The sequence below is a fragment of the Protomyctophum bolini genome, assembly GCF_963924005.1.
Source record: "Protomyctophum bolini genome assembly, chromosome: 7".
NCBI classification, from domain to species: domain Eukaryota; kingdom Metazoa; phylum Chordata; class Actinopteri; order Myctophiformes; family Myctophidae; genus Protomyctophum; species Protomyctophum bolini.
In genome coordinates this window covers 36981079-37000337 of record NC_137868.1, presented here as the reverse complement: position 1 = coordinate 37000337, position 19259 = coordinate 36981079, and the positions used below count along the sequence as shown (strand labels likewise).

The 19259-nt window shown below is 44.2% G+C and overlaps 1 protein-coding gene across 1 annotated transcript in view; it reads right to left on the bottom strand.

Annotated features, from left to right (window-relative positions):
- Positions 1 to 1458: 1458 nt before the first annotated feature.
- Positions 1459 to 19259, bottom strand: part of phactr4b (phosphatase and actin regulator 4b) — a 31681-nt gene continuing 13880 nt past the window's right edge. Inside the window, exons 6-16 of the mRNA XM_080768307.1 lie at positions 16610 to 16990; positions 12500 to 12631; positions 10639 to 11200; positions 9112 to 9346; positions 8468 to 8588; positions 7649 to 7844; positions 6865 to 6920; positions 5638 to 5693; positions 5147 to 5284; positions 4466 to 4542; positions 1459 to 4364 (exon numbers count right to left, since the gene is read on the bottom strand). Of these exons, the coding sequence (XP_080624433.1) occupies positions 4349 to 4364; positions 4466 to 4542; positions 5147 to 5284; positions 5638 to 5693; positions 6865 to 6920; positions 7649 to 7844; positions 8468 to 8588; positions 9112 to 9346; positions 10639 to 11200; positions 12500 to 12631; positions 16610 to 16990 (1970 nt within the window). The 3' untranslated portion in view covers positions 1459 to 4348. The remainder of the gene's footprint in view (positions 4365 to 4465; positions 4543 to 5146; positions 5285 to 5637; positions 5694 to 6864; positions 6921 to 7648; positions 7845 to 8467; positions 8589 to 9111; positions 9347 to 10638; positions 11201 to 12499; positions 12632 to 16609; positions 16991 to 19259) is intronic.

Sequence of the window (19259 nt, the reverse complement as noted above, 5' to 3'; positions counted from 1 at the left end):
GAGTACACCTTCAATATATATATATAGGCTATATATATCCAACCTTCCGAAGTTCCAGAAGGGACAGATATGATTTTCTTGACAATCTTGAGGCGAGCTGGTCTTGGTGTGATTTCTTGATCATCATGGTTAGGCAACAGATGGTGTAAACATTATTTTTCAAACTGGAGAAAATATTAAAATAGATAGTCTTTATTATAATTGTTTTTAAATGGTAAAAGACCTGACTTTTACAAATCTTATACAAGTTCATGTTCTCTGCTTTTACAGCCCAGTTCTGGCATCTATATTGATGCATGTCATGTATTGAATGGTTGTTGAGTTTTTGTGATCAAGTTTGTTATACTGAATGTCTCGTATTCTTGAAGTATCCAAGTAAAGATACCAATATCATGTACCTCCATGCTATGGCATGACCTTGTCAGCAGGTGTCGCCGAAACCTCACATTTTCACGTGGTATACATCCCCTCCCATATTTCTCAGAGATATAGCTCAGGGGTGATTACCTGGCAATAGCATTTTGCTTTTTGTTTTTGTCCCTTGCATTTTGTGATAGCTTTTTATTTTATTTGTGGTCTAGGAAAATAGGCTTTGGTTGATTTACTTTGATTTTAACACTCTGTGACTCCTGTGAGAAGAAGCTAAGCCTGTTCAATTGTGTGGTTCATTCATCCGTCTCTGACATTTTCCTATCCCCTCTGCTTCTGGCTGGACTAGGATGACCAGAATTTTTCAAAACCCCAAACCGGGACCGTAAATCACTTAAATCAGATTAAAAACAACAACAAAACAGCAAAAATATACCAGCTCACAACATTGCAGCACATTAGTTTGTAGATATGCTATTTTTTCTACTTTTTACACCTGGTGACTGCACCTTCACCAGAACAAGACAAAATCTCTGTTATTTTAACCTTTGAAAAGCGGGACAATTTGGTAGTGAATGTTGAAAAAAAATGGGTTAGGGTTATTATTATTAATTTTTAACACTTAAATGTCCCAGTGCTGCCATATTTTACAGCATGACTTTGGCGGACAACTGAACAATAATACATATTCGTAAATTAGTGTACTAGTGACAGGCTAGGTTGACCCTCTACGTACTGTATTTAAAAAGTCATGTGTCAAGTGGAAACAATGTTTTAGAAATATTTGTCAGACTCAGGACTTTTCGGGACCCCCAGTTTGAACAATCCCGGGTCAAACCGGATTGTCTGGTCACAGAGGAAGGCTCTAGATCAGGGGTCTTCAACAGCCCAAGGTCCCTTTAGCTGAGACCTGAGAGAGAGATGAAGCATGAGATGAAGTGTCAGTATTGTATGGTTTGTTTGTCTCCAACATCTTCCCATGTCTTTGTCTCCTCTCGGCTGGATCCCATTCACTCTCCGACTGGACCAGAACATGGCCAAAAGTGCCTGACCAAAAGCCATGCGACCACAACTGGTACAACACAAGACTTCAGGAATTTTTTGATTTTTAATTAGATCCAGATGTGATTATTTACAACTAAAAAGAAAATAACTCGGGTTACTAAAATTCCACATTCAATTTAAAAAAGAACTCCTTAGTTTTTTGTTTGTTTTTACAGAAACGGTACTTTCATATTCCCATTCTTGTAGCATTTTAACCATACACTAATATTTCTGTGCTTAAAAAAATAGCAACCTATAATACTTTCTCATTATATTTAAAAATTTCTTTTCCAAATAATAGGAAGACAAGATATACACAAGCGTCAGTTAAACCACATCATCCTGTACACAGCAAAGAGAACCCTGTAATCTAAGTGGCATTCTGGCATTACCTCTGCAGTTTCACAAACCTGCTAAAATGGCTCCATGTTGGCCTTTGATTCATAACTAGATGTTTTTCTGTATAATCCCTGATCTCCACTCACTGCACCGAGAACATTCTGCTTACTTCCAGAACATTTAAAACTCCTAGCATAGATACAACTACCACGAGCCCATCATTGACGACAACTACAATTTTGCATTGCATGTTTTTGACGTTTCCTTTTTTTTTTTTTTAAAGGGAAGTACAAAAAAGAAACTCATAGAAAAGTATAAATGAAGAATGATTCTCCTGGGATTGTGTGTTGGCTCATGCAGGGGATTTAGCAGAATTCAGTAATATGAGAACAAGTGTTCCACACAGTCCTTTAGGCAATAGAGGTTATCTTGGCAGCGTGCTCTGACCTTTCCTATCACAAGAAGGACAGTTCACACCAAACACCACAACTGTAACTATAATGATAACCAGTGGTGGAAAAAGTCTTTGCAATTTTTACTAAAGTAAAAGTATCAATTCTGCAATGTAGAAATACTCTGTTACAAGTAATGTACTTGAGTAAAACTACAAAAGTATTGGCATCAAAATGTACTTAAAGGGATAGAATTTTTTAACTTAAGCTGTATGAAATACTTGCCATTAATATAGTGGTTACAACTGTAATAATTGATTGCCAGAGTCCCGTGGTGGGAGTTCTGCTCTGGTTTTGGTGAAATATGAAGTAGTTCCGGTCATCTTGTGCGGGGTACTGGAGGCCACGCATTAATAGTAAATTAATTCACAAAACTAGCGTCATTTGTATCGTTTACCTATTTCTACCATATAGTGCAACTTTCGTTCCTTTTTTACCCCTCTATCACACAGAACAGTTTTTTGTGTCCATATCACTACACCCAAAAAATAGTTCCATGTGATAGAGGGGTCAAAGTTGAATGAAAGTTGCGCTAATATTTTAGAAATACAGTAGGTCAACAATGCAAATGACGCTAGTTTTGTGGATTAATTTACTTTTAATGCGTGGCCACTGGCCCCAGTACCCCCCACAAAATGACCAGAACTACTTAATATTCACCAAAACCAGAGCAGAACTCCCACCACGGGACTCGGGCAATCAATTAATACAGTTGCAACCACTATAATGGCAAGTATTTCATACAACTTAAGTAAAAAAAATGTGAACTATCCCTTTAAAGTACCAAAATTAAAAGTACTCATTATGCAGAATGTGCCATTTCAAGTTTTCAAATGTATAAACATCTTTTGAAAATAGCAAATCTACAAGCTCACAAATGAGTCGCATCGCCACACATTTTGAGCTTGTAGATTGGCTAATTTCAAATGGCCGAAATGAGTTGGTTAATGTGTTCACCATTCACTTCAGTTAGAACGATTTTTTTACGTAATTTAAAGTTATCGTTGTAGTTATATTGCGCTTGGTGTGAACGTTGCTTCAGCTTGAAGTCTCCAAATGGCCACCTCACATTACAACCATAAATACAGGCAAGCCAAACAATAAAAAACAAAACAAAAGAAGGCTCAAATAAAAGCTGTCACTAGTCATGTGATCAGAATTACGATATAAAATATCTTTGTGCATTAAAGATAGTTTTTTTCTTTTGTTTGTGTTTTTGTTATATAGGATCTCTCAAGAGTTTGTCAAAAGGGATCACAGCAAATCTATACACAATTGTACACAGAATACGCACAATAATCCCAGAGCTTGTCCACATGTCCAGTCATCATTAATAGCAGGTCCCAGTCAGTCTTCATTCTCCTGTCCTATAACCTAATTATGACTGCGTGTATTATTGTCGCCGTCATTATTATTATCATCATCATTATTATTATTATTATTATTACCGTATGTTATTATGTCAACATCATGAGTTAGCTGTGCCATACAGAGTAAAAGCAGGAACAAGGCAACATAGAATGAGGCGGCGTTAAGACCCATTTATACTAACGTTGCCCAGCGACATCGTGCGCCGAAAAGACCCTGACACTACAAGCTCAATGCCGTCGCATGTGAGCTTGTATAGGTCGGGTGCTTTCGGGCACACGCCGCCGCCGTGCAACGGAGAATAAACTGGGCTTTAACGGTTTGTGATTCGAAACACGGTCCCTGAGGGATACCACATATCAGCAGAGCGCGGACAGAAGGTCCTCTACAGATCAAGGGGATTGGATCCAAGTCCCCCCCCCCCCTCTCTCAGGTTGGTTGTTGGCACGTGGTCCCCCCTTCCTCCCACACTCCTGTCCCAATCCATCCGTCCGGGAGAAATACTGCATCTGTTCTACTCCCCTCCACCTCCCGTTGGAGAGAAAGCAACATTAAGCGTCAGGGGTTGATGGATGGAGGAAAGGGAGGAGCGTTCCTGTTTGTTTTTTTCAGTCAGTTCCAGGTCGTCCCTGATGTTTCTGTTACTGTACATTCACAAATGTAATAAAAAAAAACGGCGGGCGGGCGGTCCGTTTTCTTTCTTTAGCAGAGCGACTCCTCAGCGAACACTCAGCTGGTCCGGCATGTAAGTGCTTCGTTGTCCAGGAGGAGGGAGACTAAGGTCGATGGAACCTAGAGAGAGAGGGGCATTTAATGAACCGTTACCAGACATGCACAGCAGGTTGTAACAGAGAGCCGACTGATGATAAATGCTAGGACATCACATGGCATACCGTGTATAGATTCTGCTCTCCTCATGGACCTCCATTTCAGTGCTCTTATAGTCATTGAGCTCTTTCCGGATGGCAGCCTAAAATAACAAGCAGAAATGCAAATGACAATTGGGTGGAGCTTAAACTCAATGTCCCTTGTGGGATTAATATGGTATACAACGTTATTTATTATCATTGCGAACGTAATTAACCCATTTAGGCCTGGCCTCGAAATTAAAAAAATCTTCTAAATCCTCCAGTTTTCTGAAATAAATATTTTCACGATTCTTCAAAAATAGCAGACCTACAAGCTCGTAGCGCGCCACTCGGTGGCGTGCTATGAGCTTGTAGATCTGCTATTTTTCAATAGCTAAATTATAACAATGTTTAAAACACCAAAAGGGGTTCCCGCCCCAAAATGTGTTAAAATACATAATCTGAAACTGTGAAAATTACATTCTTGTCCGCCAAAATGATGTTATCGTGGAATGCATTTGTGGAATGTGGAGTGATTTGACCAAGACTAGACAAATATAGTCCCTGGAGAAAAGTTTGATTTACGAACAAGTGACATGATCATCATCCAGAGAAGCTTAAGATCAAGGAACGGTTTATCACCTTTTAATAAAAAAATATATATAGATCAGCATGGGAAATGAGAGTATTCAATATTTGAAACGACATAACAAAATGACTGATCACCTTGTCTGCAGGGGTCAGCTTGGTCCACGGCTTCTCTGCCCTGCGGTCGTAGTCGTGTGCGTTCGTCACTTCGACGTACTCGTGGAAAGTCAGGATCTTCCGCGCCTGGAGTTCTGCAACGGTGGGTCTTTGACTCAACTAGACAGACGGGGACAGGACCACATCATGGGATCATCACACATTCACACAGGTCACTTACAGCTTTTAATTATTATTATTATACATTTATATATCGTCTCTTGTCGGGTGGAAACCTCATGTCAATAACTTTCAGGATTAAAATGAAAAAAATAAATAGCAAAAGTATCAAAAGTAGCAGATCCACAAGCTCGCGCCCCGTTTCGAGCTTGTGGTTCTGGTACTTTTGTTTCTTTTGTGTGGCGCGCTGCAGTATGATAAAGTAGTAGAGCGTTACATTACGAAAAACACAAGAAGTTAAAATATGGAGAAGATAAGAGGTTTCTGCCTGACAACAACGACATATCCCGTACCTTCCTAGTCAGCCTCCGTTTGATCTCTCTGACCTCGGCTTGTCTGTCAGTCTTGGCTGTGAAGAGGAAATAAAGAAAACAGCAGGTCTTAATTTAGCCTAATTGGGAACATAGAAGCGATACAAAAATTTGCAATTGTCTAAAATTAGCCATCAAAGCCCATTTTACAGTATATAGTCTTCAAAAGCAGAACTCTATCAATCTCCATCAATGGGAGGTGATTATTATAATTTGTTTAACAAAGCAAAGAGACAACTTTTCCAAATACATTTTGGTACACTGTACAATCCTTGTAACTACAGAGGATACAAATGAAACCAAACGGTTAGACACTCTCAGTTAAACTAACAGTCAGGACTTTACGGTGTAGGTCGTGGTTGAGGCCGCCTCCGCCATCCCTGCTCCCCTCCCCAGTAAAACGCAGCGGAGATCACTGACATCACCAAATTTGGAGCGACGCGGTGTCCCTGCTTCATGCTAGAGTAATGTCCAGGGGGTGTACTTGTACATCATGTCCAGGGGGTGTACTTGTACATCATGTCCAGGGGGTGTACTTGTACATCATGTCCAGGGGGTGTACTTGTACATCATGTCCAGGGGGTGTACTTGTACATCAAGCTGCCTCACGCTACAGAAACAGGACATAGGCTCCCACCCTATGGGCTTCATGGCTCGGCAAGGCTTATGAGTGCTTTCACACGGGCAGATGCAAAGCTACAGTCTATCATTCATTGTCAATGGAAGCCAGCGACATCAAGATGCAAAGATGCATCCGACGTTTATAGCTGCTGCAAAAGCTACGACAGCTACAAATAGACTGTGTAGCTTTGCATCTTTGTCATCTGCCCGTGTGAACGCAGAATTACTTACTTAGTAGGATTCATTACAATCTGAAGTGTTTTGCCAATTATTTGGGGGCCCACTGGTTCTCAACTTGTTGCACTGAGATGTTTGAGGAGCAATGGGAGCACAGACGTGCAGAGCATGTTAGAGAGGCAGGGGCTGAAATAAAAAGTGCACCTTTAGCAAAACAATAGCTGATCAACGTGTTGCGACGCATTGAGAGCTTGTAGATCAGCTATTTTCGAGCCGCAACCCTGCACTCATTTGCGTAAATGCAGCATTCATGGTCTGGAGAGGGCAGTTTTTTACAGACGGGTAAAAGGGCAGGGGCTCAAGCCCCCTTTAATGTCTATGTGTGCACGTGCCTGAACGGGAGGAACTTACGTGGAAGGATGTTCCTCTGCTCCAGCTCCTCGGCGGTGGGCCTCTGGCTAAGTCGCCTGCACATGAAAAACAGGAGCGCTATTTTTAAAACGCCTTCATCACTTTGTCAAGAAAATAAAAGTAGGCCAAATACAATGTATGAAACGAATCCCTTGACGTCGCTATTTTCGGTGTAACAGTACGTTTAGGTGCGTTAAGAGCTTGGCGATAGGACTCAATAACACCATTAATTCACACCTTTGCCTTGATTATGATGAATGAGCGATTATGAAAGAAATGTAAAGAATATTCATATGCAATAGCAGATATACAAGTAAGATTGGAGATTGGCTATTTTCGCTATTTTGGTATGCCACCATCGTACAACGAAGTGATAAATCAGAATAATCAATCAGATAAATAATCAGAATAATAATCAATTTAGTCTTTAACTTTTTAACTTCTCGAGATTAAAGCTGCACTATTTAACTTTCCTCTTCTACCCCGGCTTTAAACACGGTTTACTGTGCAAGTGCTGACATTTTTACCACTGAGCTAATAGAGCCTGCCTGCTTGCTCAGGGGATACATTCCTGTCAGATGCTGTGTCTAGGTGACCTTTGATAGAATCAAATAGATCTCAATAGAAGAGAAGGGAGACAATATACAACCACCCCAATTGTGTAATTTGCTTTGAATTAACATACACCACCATACAGATTGGATTGGACAACATTACATTTTATAAATTAAAAGAGATCGGTTTTGATATAGTAGCAGTGGGATGAGCATGCGTTTGTGTTTACCTGGTGAGCGCGGTACCGATCTGTGTGCGAATGGCCTCCCACTGCTCTCGGCTCTGCCAGGTGAGGCTCTGTCCTGGAGGCTGATCTTCCCGGGCGCTCCTGTCCGGGGCGAACCGGTCCCTCTCCGGGGCGCAGGGCCGCGCGGCCAGCTTCAGAGCCAGGGTGTCCTTCCTCTTCACCCTGTTGGCGAGCGCACCTGGTGGGGACACGCCAAACACAGAGGGCCGGGTGAGGCAGGCAGGCACACAAACATACTGTACAAAAGGCAGTGTCCACCAAACAGACTACTACAGATTCCTACAGACTGGCAGGGGCAGTCGAATGAAGTCAGGAGATGGAAGGTGGAAGGTGTGGAAAAAAAGTTGCTGAATGCACCTGAGAGCAGACACCGACAAACGGCTATGGTGCTAAAAATAGCATATATGCATTGGCGTGAAGTCTTTTTCAACAACAAGCCCGCTGCTAATCCGACACTATGGAAAAGTTTCCCTACACCTTGTGACGCGACAGTGTAACCACCGCCCATTCAACAGTGCTTTGCCATCAAATGTATTTCCCAGGGAGTGCATGTGTTTCCATACGCCAATATGATTCTCAGAAGATACTCTGGTATCTACAAGCTTTTTTGTAGATGAGCTTGTTTACGGGTTTTTTTCTCCCTGGTTCTGGTTGTTAACAAACAAAAAAACAGAAGTTCACGAGTTCTGGAAGGTTATGGAAAGGTCTGGGTAATATTACCGTTGGACCCCATGTTGATGAATAGTGGTCTTCTACATAAAACCTTCAAAGCGTGAAAAAAAAAAACAAAACAGTGCTTACTAGGTGGAGGCTCGTCTTCCTCATCCTCGGAGTCTTCGTCCTTGTAAAGCACGGGGCCGTCCGAGTCGCTGTCCTCTCTGTGCATGGCCGTGCCCCGCTCCCCTTCCTCCTCCTCTTCCTCCTATAGGGATGATGGCACCATACCATTAGTAGTAATAATAATTTAGAAAGCCCTTTTCTAAGTACTCAAAGTCGCTTTTACAGAAACTAAATAAAAACAAATGTATTGGGCAAAACAGGTTTAACCACATTAAGACCTGAGGCCGATTCTACAAATGTCTTCTAAATCCTAACAGTTTTGAGAAAAACTTATGTCGCTGTATCAGTGGTTCTCAAGCATTGTCATGTCAAGGACGCCCAAAATAATATGAATTTGGCCTCAGACCCAAATCTCAAAATATTTTGTTTCAGGCAATCCCAGAAGCAAATATTTAAGTAAAAAAAAAAAGAAAAAGAATCGCTTTAAAAATATATTCAAAGATTTGCACAAATTTTCACGATTTTTCAAAAGCTCTGCTATTTTTGAAGAATCATGACACACTCGTATACAGTATAGCTACAATCTAAAATAACACCGATGCTTCCCCGTTTTTAAATGGGTTAAAATATTATTAGTAAAAAGCGATTAATAGTCCCTTCCCTACCTCGTCGTCCTCCTCTTCCTCCAGCTCCTCCTCCTCTTCCTCCTCTTCCTCCTCACTGCTGTTGCTGCCCTCCGGTAGGATGATGGTCACTCCTCCGGCATCGCCCACCAGGCACCGCCGGCTCCGAGGCTCCAGCTCGGGCTGCGGGATCTCCCCGTCGTACGGCACCTCCTCTTCATCGTCTTCCTCCTCCTCCTCCTCCTCTTCCTCCTCCTCAGAGTAGTCATCCTCAGCTCTAGTCAGGGGGGGGGGGGGACATTTCAGTTTAACCCATGGGTGCCATGTGATGAGAAGCAATTTTAGCATGACGCGCGATCGGTTTGTCGCCATCTTGGATGCTCACTCTAAAGCATCAAATGTGTTAAGACATGAGGCCGATTCCACGAATGGCTTCTAAACCAGTACCTCACACTTTCTTCTTTTTGATTAGCCAGCGCAAAAATCTAAAATTACACAGATGCTTTGCGAGATTGAAGCGGTTGACACTAAATAGTCCCTGGGTTTCCAGAAGCTGGCATGTACACGTTTCCTGTTCCGGTCTGGTTTCCCATAGCTTTGTCTGATTGGCTCCGCAGCCGACAGGAACAGGAAACATGTGGTTTCAATGTGCTGCCAAGTCAAGCAAACAAAGCTATGGGAAACTGAAGCCACCTTCTGGAAACCCAGGATAACGGTTACAGTATGCACAGAGCCTGTTCACACCAGCAGTGTATTTTGCTGCAGCGAGGGGAAAAAGTAACAATCTTCAATTAAATGGAAATAATAATAATAGCTGAGAATTATATAGACCCAACTGTGTATAGGTCTCAGCAGAGGTAGATTCCGTCCAAATGCAGTGACGACCACCTTTTTTGCAACAGCGTATCCAAAAAGTAAAGCTAGTCCAGGACACTTTCATGTACAGGATTACAAAAATGAAGAAAATAACTTTAAATCGCTTATTAAGTCACACATGTGTCATGTTTTCCCATTGTAGCCGAATTGGGAGCAGTACTGACACCTGCCGTCGGGGGGTTCTTCCGGGTTGAATGGGAAAACATGGCAGAGGCTAAGACTAAATACCGGGTATATTTAATGGCTTATTTAGTCTTTGCTTTATGTAAAGACACCTACAGCTAAGAAACATTTCATTATTGTATTAATATTATTAATAATAACATTAAGACTGAAGTAATTGTTTTTGGAGGCAAGGGAGAGTCAGCTCCCAGCTAGGTAAATGTAAAAAAACACATAAACCAAGCTAAAAAAGTCACAGAGGGTCTCCCTAAAAGGTTTTAGATCAGACGATGTTCGAGGCCCCCAGTAGCACATGGAAGTTACAGAGTAAAGCTTTAACACATTGTCATTATAAAATAAGTTACCGGACTGTAGCTCCAAGTGATGAGATAAGTAATGAGATAAGTAATTAAATAAGCCCCAGCTAGTTCAGACACAACACTAAGCAGTGAGTGTTGTCTATAGCACAGTGGTTCCCAAACGTTTGCATAAAAGACGGGGTCCTCCCGAACCTGACCCGAGTGAACTCACAGTTTGAGCGGCTGGATGCTGACGGGAAGAGGACCCTGGAAGTCCTGGGGGTTCTCGAAGAGCAGCGAGTGGGCCGTGCGCGTCAGCGAGCCGTCCGGGTGCTGGCCGGGGGCCGGCCCGGGGCTGGATAGCGCCCGCTGGATCATGATGTGCAGGGGGATGGGGGCCGGCCGCTGGTGCGGGGGGTCGCTGGGCGGGCTGGGCGGGTCAAACAGCATGGGGATGATGGGCTGCGGCAGAGGGTGGGGGTAGGAGTGCTGGTGGTGCAGGTGGTGGTGGTGGTTGTGGTGGACGTGTGGCTGCTGTCGGGGTGGAGACGGCGGTATGTGGGTGGGCAGCGGCGGGGACGGCGGAGGGGGAGGCAGCTGGAAACCCACCGACAGGCCGCCGTGGTCGTCGGGGGAGGGCAGGGCGGGCAGGGAGGACGGGGCAGCGTGGCACTGGGGGGACGTGGCGTCGTCCGGGCTGCGTTTGGTCACCGGGGTGGTCCTCTTCGGTGGCATCGGCGGAGAGGGCTTGGCCGGCACCAGGCTGGCACCTCCGGTGGCTTGAGCCAGGTCTGCTGTTGGTCGGCAGGGGAAGAGTTAAAACAGACTTCCATGACACAACAATATGAAGCCGTTTATCTTTTAGGCTTATTAGACAATGTATTCATTACAGCGAGTCATAGTTTTTGCAGAGTACGAGGAGTTATTTTCCCCAGGCTGCCGCTGTAAGCGCATGACATGTGCAACAACATTGTGCAAGCACTGTGAGCAAATGCACTGAACATGTTCTACATGAATGCATTCAAGTAGTGACTGGGCTCACACATGACTGCATACATTAAGCCTACACATGGCTGCAGTGCTGCTGGCCAAGCCTACAGGCTGTACGCCCGGGATTCCCAAGCCTTTCAGCTCGGAAACCCCTGCACTACACAATGCCAATTATTAGACAAATTGATGTGATTGAGAACCTCAAACGTGTGTTCTTCTCCGTCTTCTCCGTCCCAAAGGTGACCGTGACACTTGAACTCACACACAAATGAGCGCTAAATGGCAAACCGTGCGGTTAAACGCATGCACATTTGTATAAATGAGAGTCATTTTTTCTTTCTTTTACATGTACATGGAACAGCCATAGCCGATAGCCGTGCTACAGAGCAACAACAGAGACAAAGACATTCAGAGCTGCCAGACTTGAAGCATGCGAGAAGCTGGAGTGAATTAGATTACCACTTCCTCTGTAAACACAATCAAGCCAGTATCTTATAACCCTTCCCCCTGCTCCATCCATCCATTCATACAGCCACCCATCCCCCAGTGCCTGTCACCAGGCTGGCCTGCCACTGGAGCACTTTCCCTTTGATGGACTGTTTGTTTTTCCTTATGCTGGATTGCTTTCGTTGTGGAACTATAGCACGTGGTTTTGACCCGAAGAGGAGATTGTTGTTGTTGTTGTTGTTGTTTTGCCTTAGGTTCATTCACCTGATGCAGAGCAGTCCACAGCTCAATGTTTCAGAACAAACGTTCCTCATTCTACATGCCTGAGGTACAAGCACTTACACCAACACTCACTTACTCTCTCTCCCCCTTTATTAACACACGTACGCACGCACGCATGCACGCACGCACGCACGCACGCACACACGCACGCACGCACGCACGCTTGTTACGCTCATGCAGTCAAATCAAAGTGCCATGTACATTCCAGGCCATAGGCAAGTTAATCAACGCCAGCATCCGACGGCCATTAAAAAAGGACAGCTATAGAAACGGAGCCGACATGGAGGAGGAGCAGCCTCAGGCTCCGCCCCCCGGGCCGTGCTGGGGCGGGGCGGCGGGATACCACCAGAGAGATGGGGGGGGCCGGGCTTTACCTGAGCGCAGGCCTCCCGCCCGCCGGCACAGGTAGACGGGCAGGGACAGGTAGACGTCATAGTCGCACTCCCGCTTCCAGCAGGACCAGTGGAGGGGAAGCTGGGCATGGTCTGCCCCCTGCAGGGCGGAGGCTGACGGGGGAGGGGAGGAGACCATGGAATGACTGGCAAGCATGTGGATGGACACAGTGTACGCAGCAGGGGGCGCTGATGGGGCTCTTTTCTTTTTCTCCTCTACCTCATGTCTGCCCCCGCTCCCGAATAACCTCCCATCCTTTCAGTGTTCATGTCTGCCCCCGCTCCCGATAACCTTCCATCGTTTACAGTGTTCACCTTTTAAATACTTTGCTTCCATTGATAATTATATTCACGGCTCCGGTTGTACACGATTAATCGGCTGTCATATCGGTGTCGGTGGTGATATCACCCGTAGAATGCAATATCAGTTTCGATTTGAGCCGATATCAAGATAATCGGTCGGAATCAGTTTGTATATATGAAAAAGCCTTTTGTGATGATGTGTAGGCTACAGCTTCGATCAGTGTTTTACTGGGGATGCTTTCAAAAGGCTCAACATAAATTGGGAACATGATAAATATAACTACAGATTTTACGTTGTGTGGACTATACGTGCATCAGTAGGCCTACTAAATCAGGTCTTAGGGCATAGCAGTGATAGATAGATACATAGAGATTTCAAAAAAATTATACCGGTATATAAATTATTTTAAGCATAGAATCAAGCCATCCAGGATCCTGGTGAATCATGACTATAAAACATTTGATTCTGTGGAGAAAAAAAATAATAATAATAAAAAACATTACAATCAACAGACGGCGAAAACGTATTAATTTATCCAAAGAGTAACACAGCCGTTATCAAATGTAACTCAATATCATAAAACGACAGGTTGCGTGTTTCCTGACGGAATCGCCTATTTTTGGAACACTCCGATACAGATAATAATAACTCCATGACAGAGGGTATAGTGGAAGTGGCGTCAGAACGGTACTCTACAGTCTAGAGCACTGATTCTCAACAGGTCACCAATGTAAATAACGTCTTCATCCACGGCACACCTTAATTACATTCTTACTTTATAGCACCTTGACACCTTTTGCCATATTAACAGTACGTAAATATGTAAATCTAAGAGTATGTTACGAGGAAAACTGGAGTGAATATTATTTGTTTCCAGTAGGACAGACTGAAAATAACTTTTATACTTGGCGTTTACTTAAACCCCAGCATTCCTATTCTGGGGGGAACATTCACTAAAAATAGCCGATCTAGTTATAAAGTATAGAGAGTCCAAGGAAGTGGTAAAACTGAAGTGATATTGATGAATTCCAAATATTCTCAAACTATTCTGCGGCATCCCTGGACTCGCCTCAAGCACGCACTTTGAGAAGCCCTGCCCTGCTGTAATCCATCGGATCGACAGATAATAATATATTTCTTGCTCTAAAATAGAGACAGGAGAGTCAGTGGGACCAGTCTGGTCATTGGCCTGGTGCTCTGCTTTTGTGAAGCAGAAAATGCTGGCGCCCACTGCTAATTTCCACACAGCGTGGTGCAACTCGCTCCATCTGCTAGACGTTGGCGATAAACTACAAAACAAAGTGAGGTGTCTGACCATTTTTTGCCCGATTTGAGGAGTTATCCTCGCGCAGTAAACAAGCACAGGTCAGATGAGAATCTGGGTTCTTTTATCCATTTGTAACTCTTAGATTGTACAATTGGGACCAAATAGACCCTAGTTAGTAGTTAGAGGTCCATTTGGTTTCATTTGTACACCCTCAGTTAAATTAAAAGAGCAGTTAAGTGAATTTATTTTGTTAAAAGAAGTGTTAAAATAGCTCTATATTCAGTAATCATTGCTGTGGTGTGGTTGTTCAGTAACAGAGGTCTCTATGCTCTCCGGCTCTATGGTAGACAGAAAACACATTTTCAGGTCAGAGGATACCAACTCATTTAACCGTGACGTGATGAAAATGAGCAGACAAAATGGGAACTGGAACGCAAGCTATTAAATGATCTTTGTGAGGTTGGGTGAAATCCGTAACCCACCTGGAAGTGTATTGTTATGTTTATTAAAGAGCTGGGGAGACCGAGAGACGCCTTTTACCGCAGTGATTTAACTTTTTAACAATACACATTTGGTTGTAACAAAAAAAAAAAAAAAACACTTTTAGCATTGCACATTGTACCATTCATATTGGCTCATTGTTACATTGCTGGCTCGTTGTTACATTAAGTTACATTACCGGCAACCGGGACACATTTCAGCCGCCACTATCAAGGCCGATATAATTGCATTAAGCGATATCAAAACAAGATAGAGGCACCAGTTCTATCACCATCCCCGCAGATAAGAAAGAGACAGCCATGTGCTAAAGGGAATAAAGTCCAGAACCCCCAAGGAGAGAAGCCCATGGTAAACAACGTTAAGAATGAGACATGAAGCCAGCAGCAACAGCTCCTATCATCAGCCACCAGAGTCCCTGCTTATCTCCTTCACTGCATACAGTACAGTGAAGCACTGCCTCCAAATAGTCCACAGGCTTATTAAGCAGTCATCTGGGGAACAGCTGCTCAAGCTGTTTCACCTAGCATCATTACCAGGATACAGTACAGCACGTCTCGCTCCGTGTGCGTGTGTGTACTTGTGTTGCTATACTTGTGAGGACAAGATGTCTGATAAGTATAGCAGAATTTGAGAAATAGACGTTGTGAGGACGATTTTCCAGGTCCTCACAGGAGAAACTGTTTAATGGTAAAAGAAAGAAAAAAGATGGTTGTGATTAGGGTTAGAATTAGACCAGGCACCTTGGCTGGTAACCCAGTCTGGCAGTGTGCCGCGGGTTCGACTCCCGATCCCAACGGCCTTTACTGCATGTCTTCCCCCCATCTTGCTCCCCATTTCCTGTCAGCCTACTGTCTGTCCCTCCATAAAAAATATAAAATAAAGGCGAAAGCCACAAAAAAAACATTACAAAAAAACGAATTACTACATCTAGAGGTTAGGTTTAGGGGTTGGGGTTATGATATAATTAGATTTATGATTTATACTTAGTTACTTGCGTGTTTGCATGGTTTACTATGTTGACTCTCTGGGGAGAGCCTGTCCATGTTGTTTGTCATACGAGCACAGAAGAGTTCTTTGTGCTGTCACTTGTGCACTTGTGCAATGCGTGAGTGCGCACGTGTTGTGTGCACTGTGCAGTGCACTACAGTATGCAGAGAACTACTCCTGTGTGTGAACGCCTGTGGGTAAATGCGACTACGTGTTCCAACGAGCGAGCGCCTGACTGCGCATAACGCATGGCTTAACAAGTGGATATGGTAGCTCTATAATTATACCAATTATGATGCAGTTTAATATGCATCTCATGCAAATTGCATATCTGGGAGACCAATGTATAGACTTGTAAAATCTTTAGTCATGTATCTCTGAGAGTGTACATACAAGCGGAAAGGAGTGGACCCTTAGGGGCTGCGTCCACAGCACGCATTTGCAGCAGCTTTGGATATCACGTACAGAACGCTCACAAAGGTTGCATCAGGCGGCAAGGGACAGTTCTTGAGGCTCACACGGAAGAACACAATTCCCTGCAGTTCCCATTAATGGCCCAGCAGATGTTGCTATTTTACCCTTCTGCTGGCTGCAGAAGCACTCCATTAAAATTAAAGGTTTTGGCCGGACTTTACACTTGATTTTATTATCTTATAGGAATTTCATGGATACTTTAAAGGTTTTCAATCACTAATTTAAAGTATTTTACAATTATCATGATATGCGTTTTTTTGTGGTCCCATTCATTTTAGAATATATGATAAAATATTGTATGTTTCTAGGGCTTCTACCGAGTGAAGACGCACCCTTGCTGGTTGCTCGTCCACAACTCTTGTATTCTGAATCTGTATTTCAATGTGTGTTGCGAAGTAACACTTCCATGCATCCATCCATCCATCATTCATTTTGCTAGTGAGACCCCCTGGAACCCTCCTCAAGGACCACTAGCGGTACCCCACGTTGAGAACGAGCATGTCCGTGGATCCGGTGCAGATCACATGACGACATCGCAGGGCGGCACGGTACTACTCACCCATCAAGGCAGCGTTGGTCCTGTTCACCGGCTTGGGCGGGGGCATGGGCGGCTGCTTGGCGCCGGAGGTGGGCGTGAGGCTCAGCGCGGCCGGAGGCCCCTGGGGGCTGCCGGCACCGGCAGAGACGGACCGGGCGGGCTTGGGCCCCGCCGAGGGGGAGGAGTACGGCATGGTGTTGTTGTTGTTGTGGTGGTGGTGGTGATGGTGGTGGGGGTGGTGGTTGGGCGGGGTCCGCAGCGATCCCGTCTCTCCGGCACCGAGTTCCGGGGACGCGGGGCTCACCAACCACTTGGGCGGCATGACGGACTGCTTGGGGGGCAGCGGCTCTCGGAGGGTGTCCCGCAGCGCGTCCATGTCGGGGACATAATGGCTGTCTGGATCTACGGAGACGGAAAACACAAAGGGACAGTCGGCTTCATTGTCACATTACAGGTTCACAGGTGTACAGAAGCTGGTGGAATTGTTTTTTTCATGTGCGCTCCATCATTTTGTAGGCTTTTTTGGTGAGAAAGGAGAGGATGGAGATGAAGTAAGAGCAGGAGAAAAAGACAGCATAGAAACGGGTCATAATGATATGACATGTACACTACTAAATATCTATTTTTTTCCACGTTTTAACTTTTAATTCCTACTTCGTCATACTAGTGTCAAACTAAAGTAGCAGATCTGCAAGGTCAAAATGCTACACACCATGATATGTTTTAAGCTTGAAGATGGAATAGCAGTCCGTCAGTTCAAAACCACTCTTGGCCTGGTTGGGTGTGAGGATCAGCATGGCCTTAAGGGGGCGTTAGCGGTGTATTTAGAGCCTTTGACCAGTCCTTGTGCAAGGGAAGCCAAAACAAGATATATGTTGTTTAAATGTTTCAAAAATAGAAACCCTTTTTCTTTATTTTTAATATAGTCTATATGTATATGTGGTTGAACTGATTCTTGTTATATTAACTAATTTGGCTGGGGACCCCATGGAACGTACTAAACTAAAGGCTGGTCCCAGCTTTGAGCATCACTGTCTTTGACGACCATCGTATGTTCATGTTGTTTCTGTAGGCTTGCATGTGTCCTAGTGCTGCTTCAAAAGCACCCTGACCTACATTCTATACCTACGGAAAAGGTGTAAATAGCTAGGATGGAATTAGAGCTCATCCCACCTGACTGTGTCCGATAAATGGGCTTGTCATCACACAGTCCTGTATCCCTTCTACTCAGCAGAGATTGAGGCCAATACGTCTGGATCAATGGAAGGAGAAAAGGACAACAGACAGAAAAGCTTCTATCGCATAATGTCCTTCCGTGAGATCGGTGGTTCGCAAAAAAAATCTCTTTTTACCCTTTTTTTTGAGCGGTGCTAGCCACTCCTATAAACAGCTTTGTGTGTCTGTATGAGCACGGAATGTGCTCAGCTGATTGGCTGAGCACGGAATGCGATGTGTGATGATACGAGCGCCACTCACTTCACACAAGTGTGAATGCTGTTGTTATGCCAATTCATTCCACCCCACAAACTCTTTTTTTGTTGTAAAGTGAAGTAGCTAAAGTCCAGCGCACTTCAGCCAGTAGAAGTAAAGGTAGAAGGGACAACTTGCATCAAAGGGGGGGGGGCAGTATATTTTTATGGCAGATATACTGTATACAAGCTTGTACAGTACGTCTGCTATTTGTGAAAAATCTTGAAAACATTTTGAGTGATTATTATTATTACTATTATTATTTTTAACACAAATCTTCCCTTCTGGGGGGTCCCTGAAACAAACTATTTTCTACCTTGGCATGAAAACGTTTGAGCACTACTCGTTTATAAGGTATTTGTAGAATCGGCCTCATCGTGTCTTAATGGGTTAAGTTCCTGTCTGTATCACAATACAAACTCATAACACTTTTCACATACATTCATTATGTTTAAAAGTATTTTGCCCACTTGCAAAACACTTGCAATTTCAGGTTGGGAATTGCATATTTAAATGTTTGAGTGAGCGAGGGGAACTGAGCAAACGAGGCCGCTTTCTGCCGCTTTACCACTCCAGGCTCTCTCTGTGTGTGTGTGTGTGTGTGTGTGTGTGTGTGTGTGTGTGTGTGTGTGCGGGCGTGTGCGTGATAGCGCTGCCTTGAGAATTACGTTATCTGGGGATCAGCTGCCAAGATAAACAGTGGAGGCGGCTGTAATTACCACCCGAAGGCCCCCCCCCCCCCACCACCACCCTCCATGCTCCCACGCTCCTGCAACCACACGCGCACACACACTTTTTTGGGGCCGTTTACCATAAGCCGGAAAATTGCAGATCTACAGGTTCACAATGTGTCGCACTGCTATACATTGTGAACTAACGGTAAGCCCCTCAAACTCATTTTGAACCCATGAAACAATCATTTCTCTTGTGAGGACCAGGAACATTGTCCTCGTTTCTCAAATTCTACTATACTTGTGGACACATTTTGGTTCTCGCAAGTACAGTAGGTTAGCGCACACACACACACACACACACACACACACACACACACACTTCATGGCGATGATGTCACACGACCAAAGGAGGAAGTAGGTCACGGGAAAGGGATGAAGCAAAACCATGAGGAAGGGAGGGAAAGAGAACGAGTGAAAGAGGGAGTGAGTGAGTGAGTAAGCTCCAAGTACGAGGGAGAGAGAGAGTG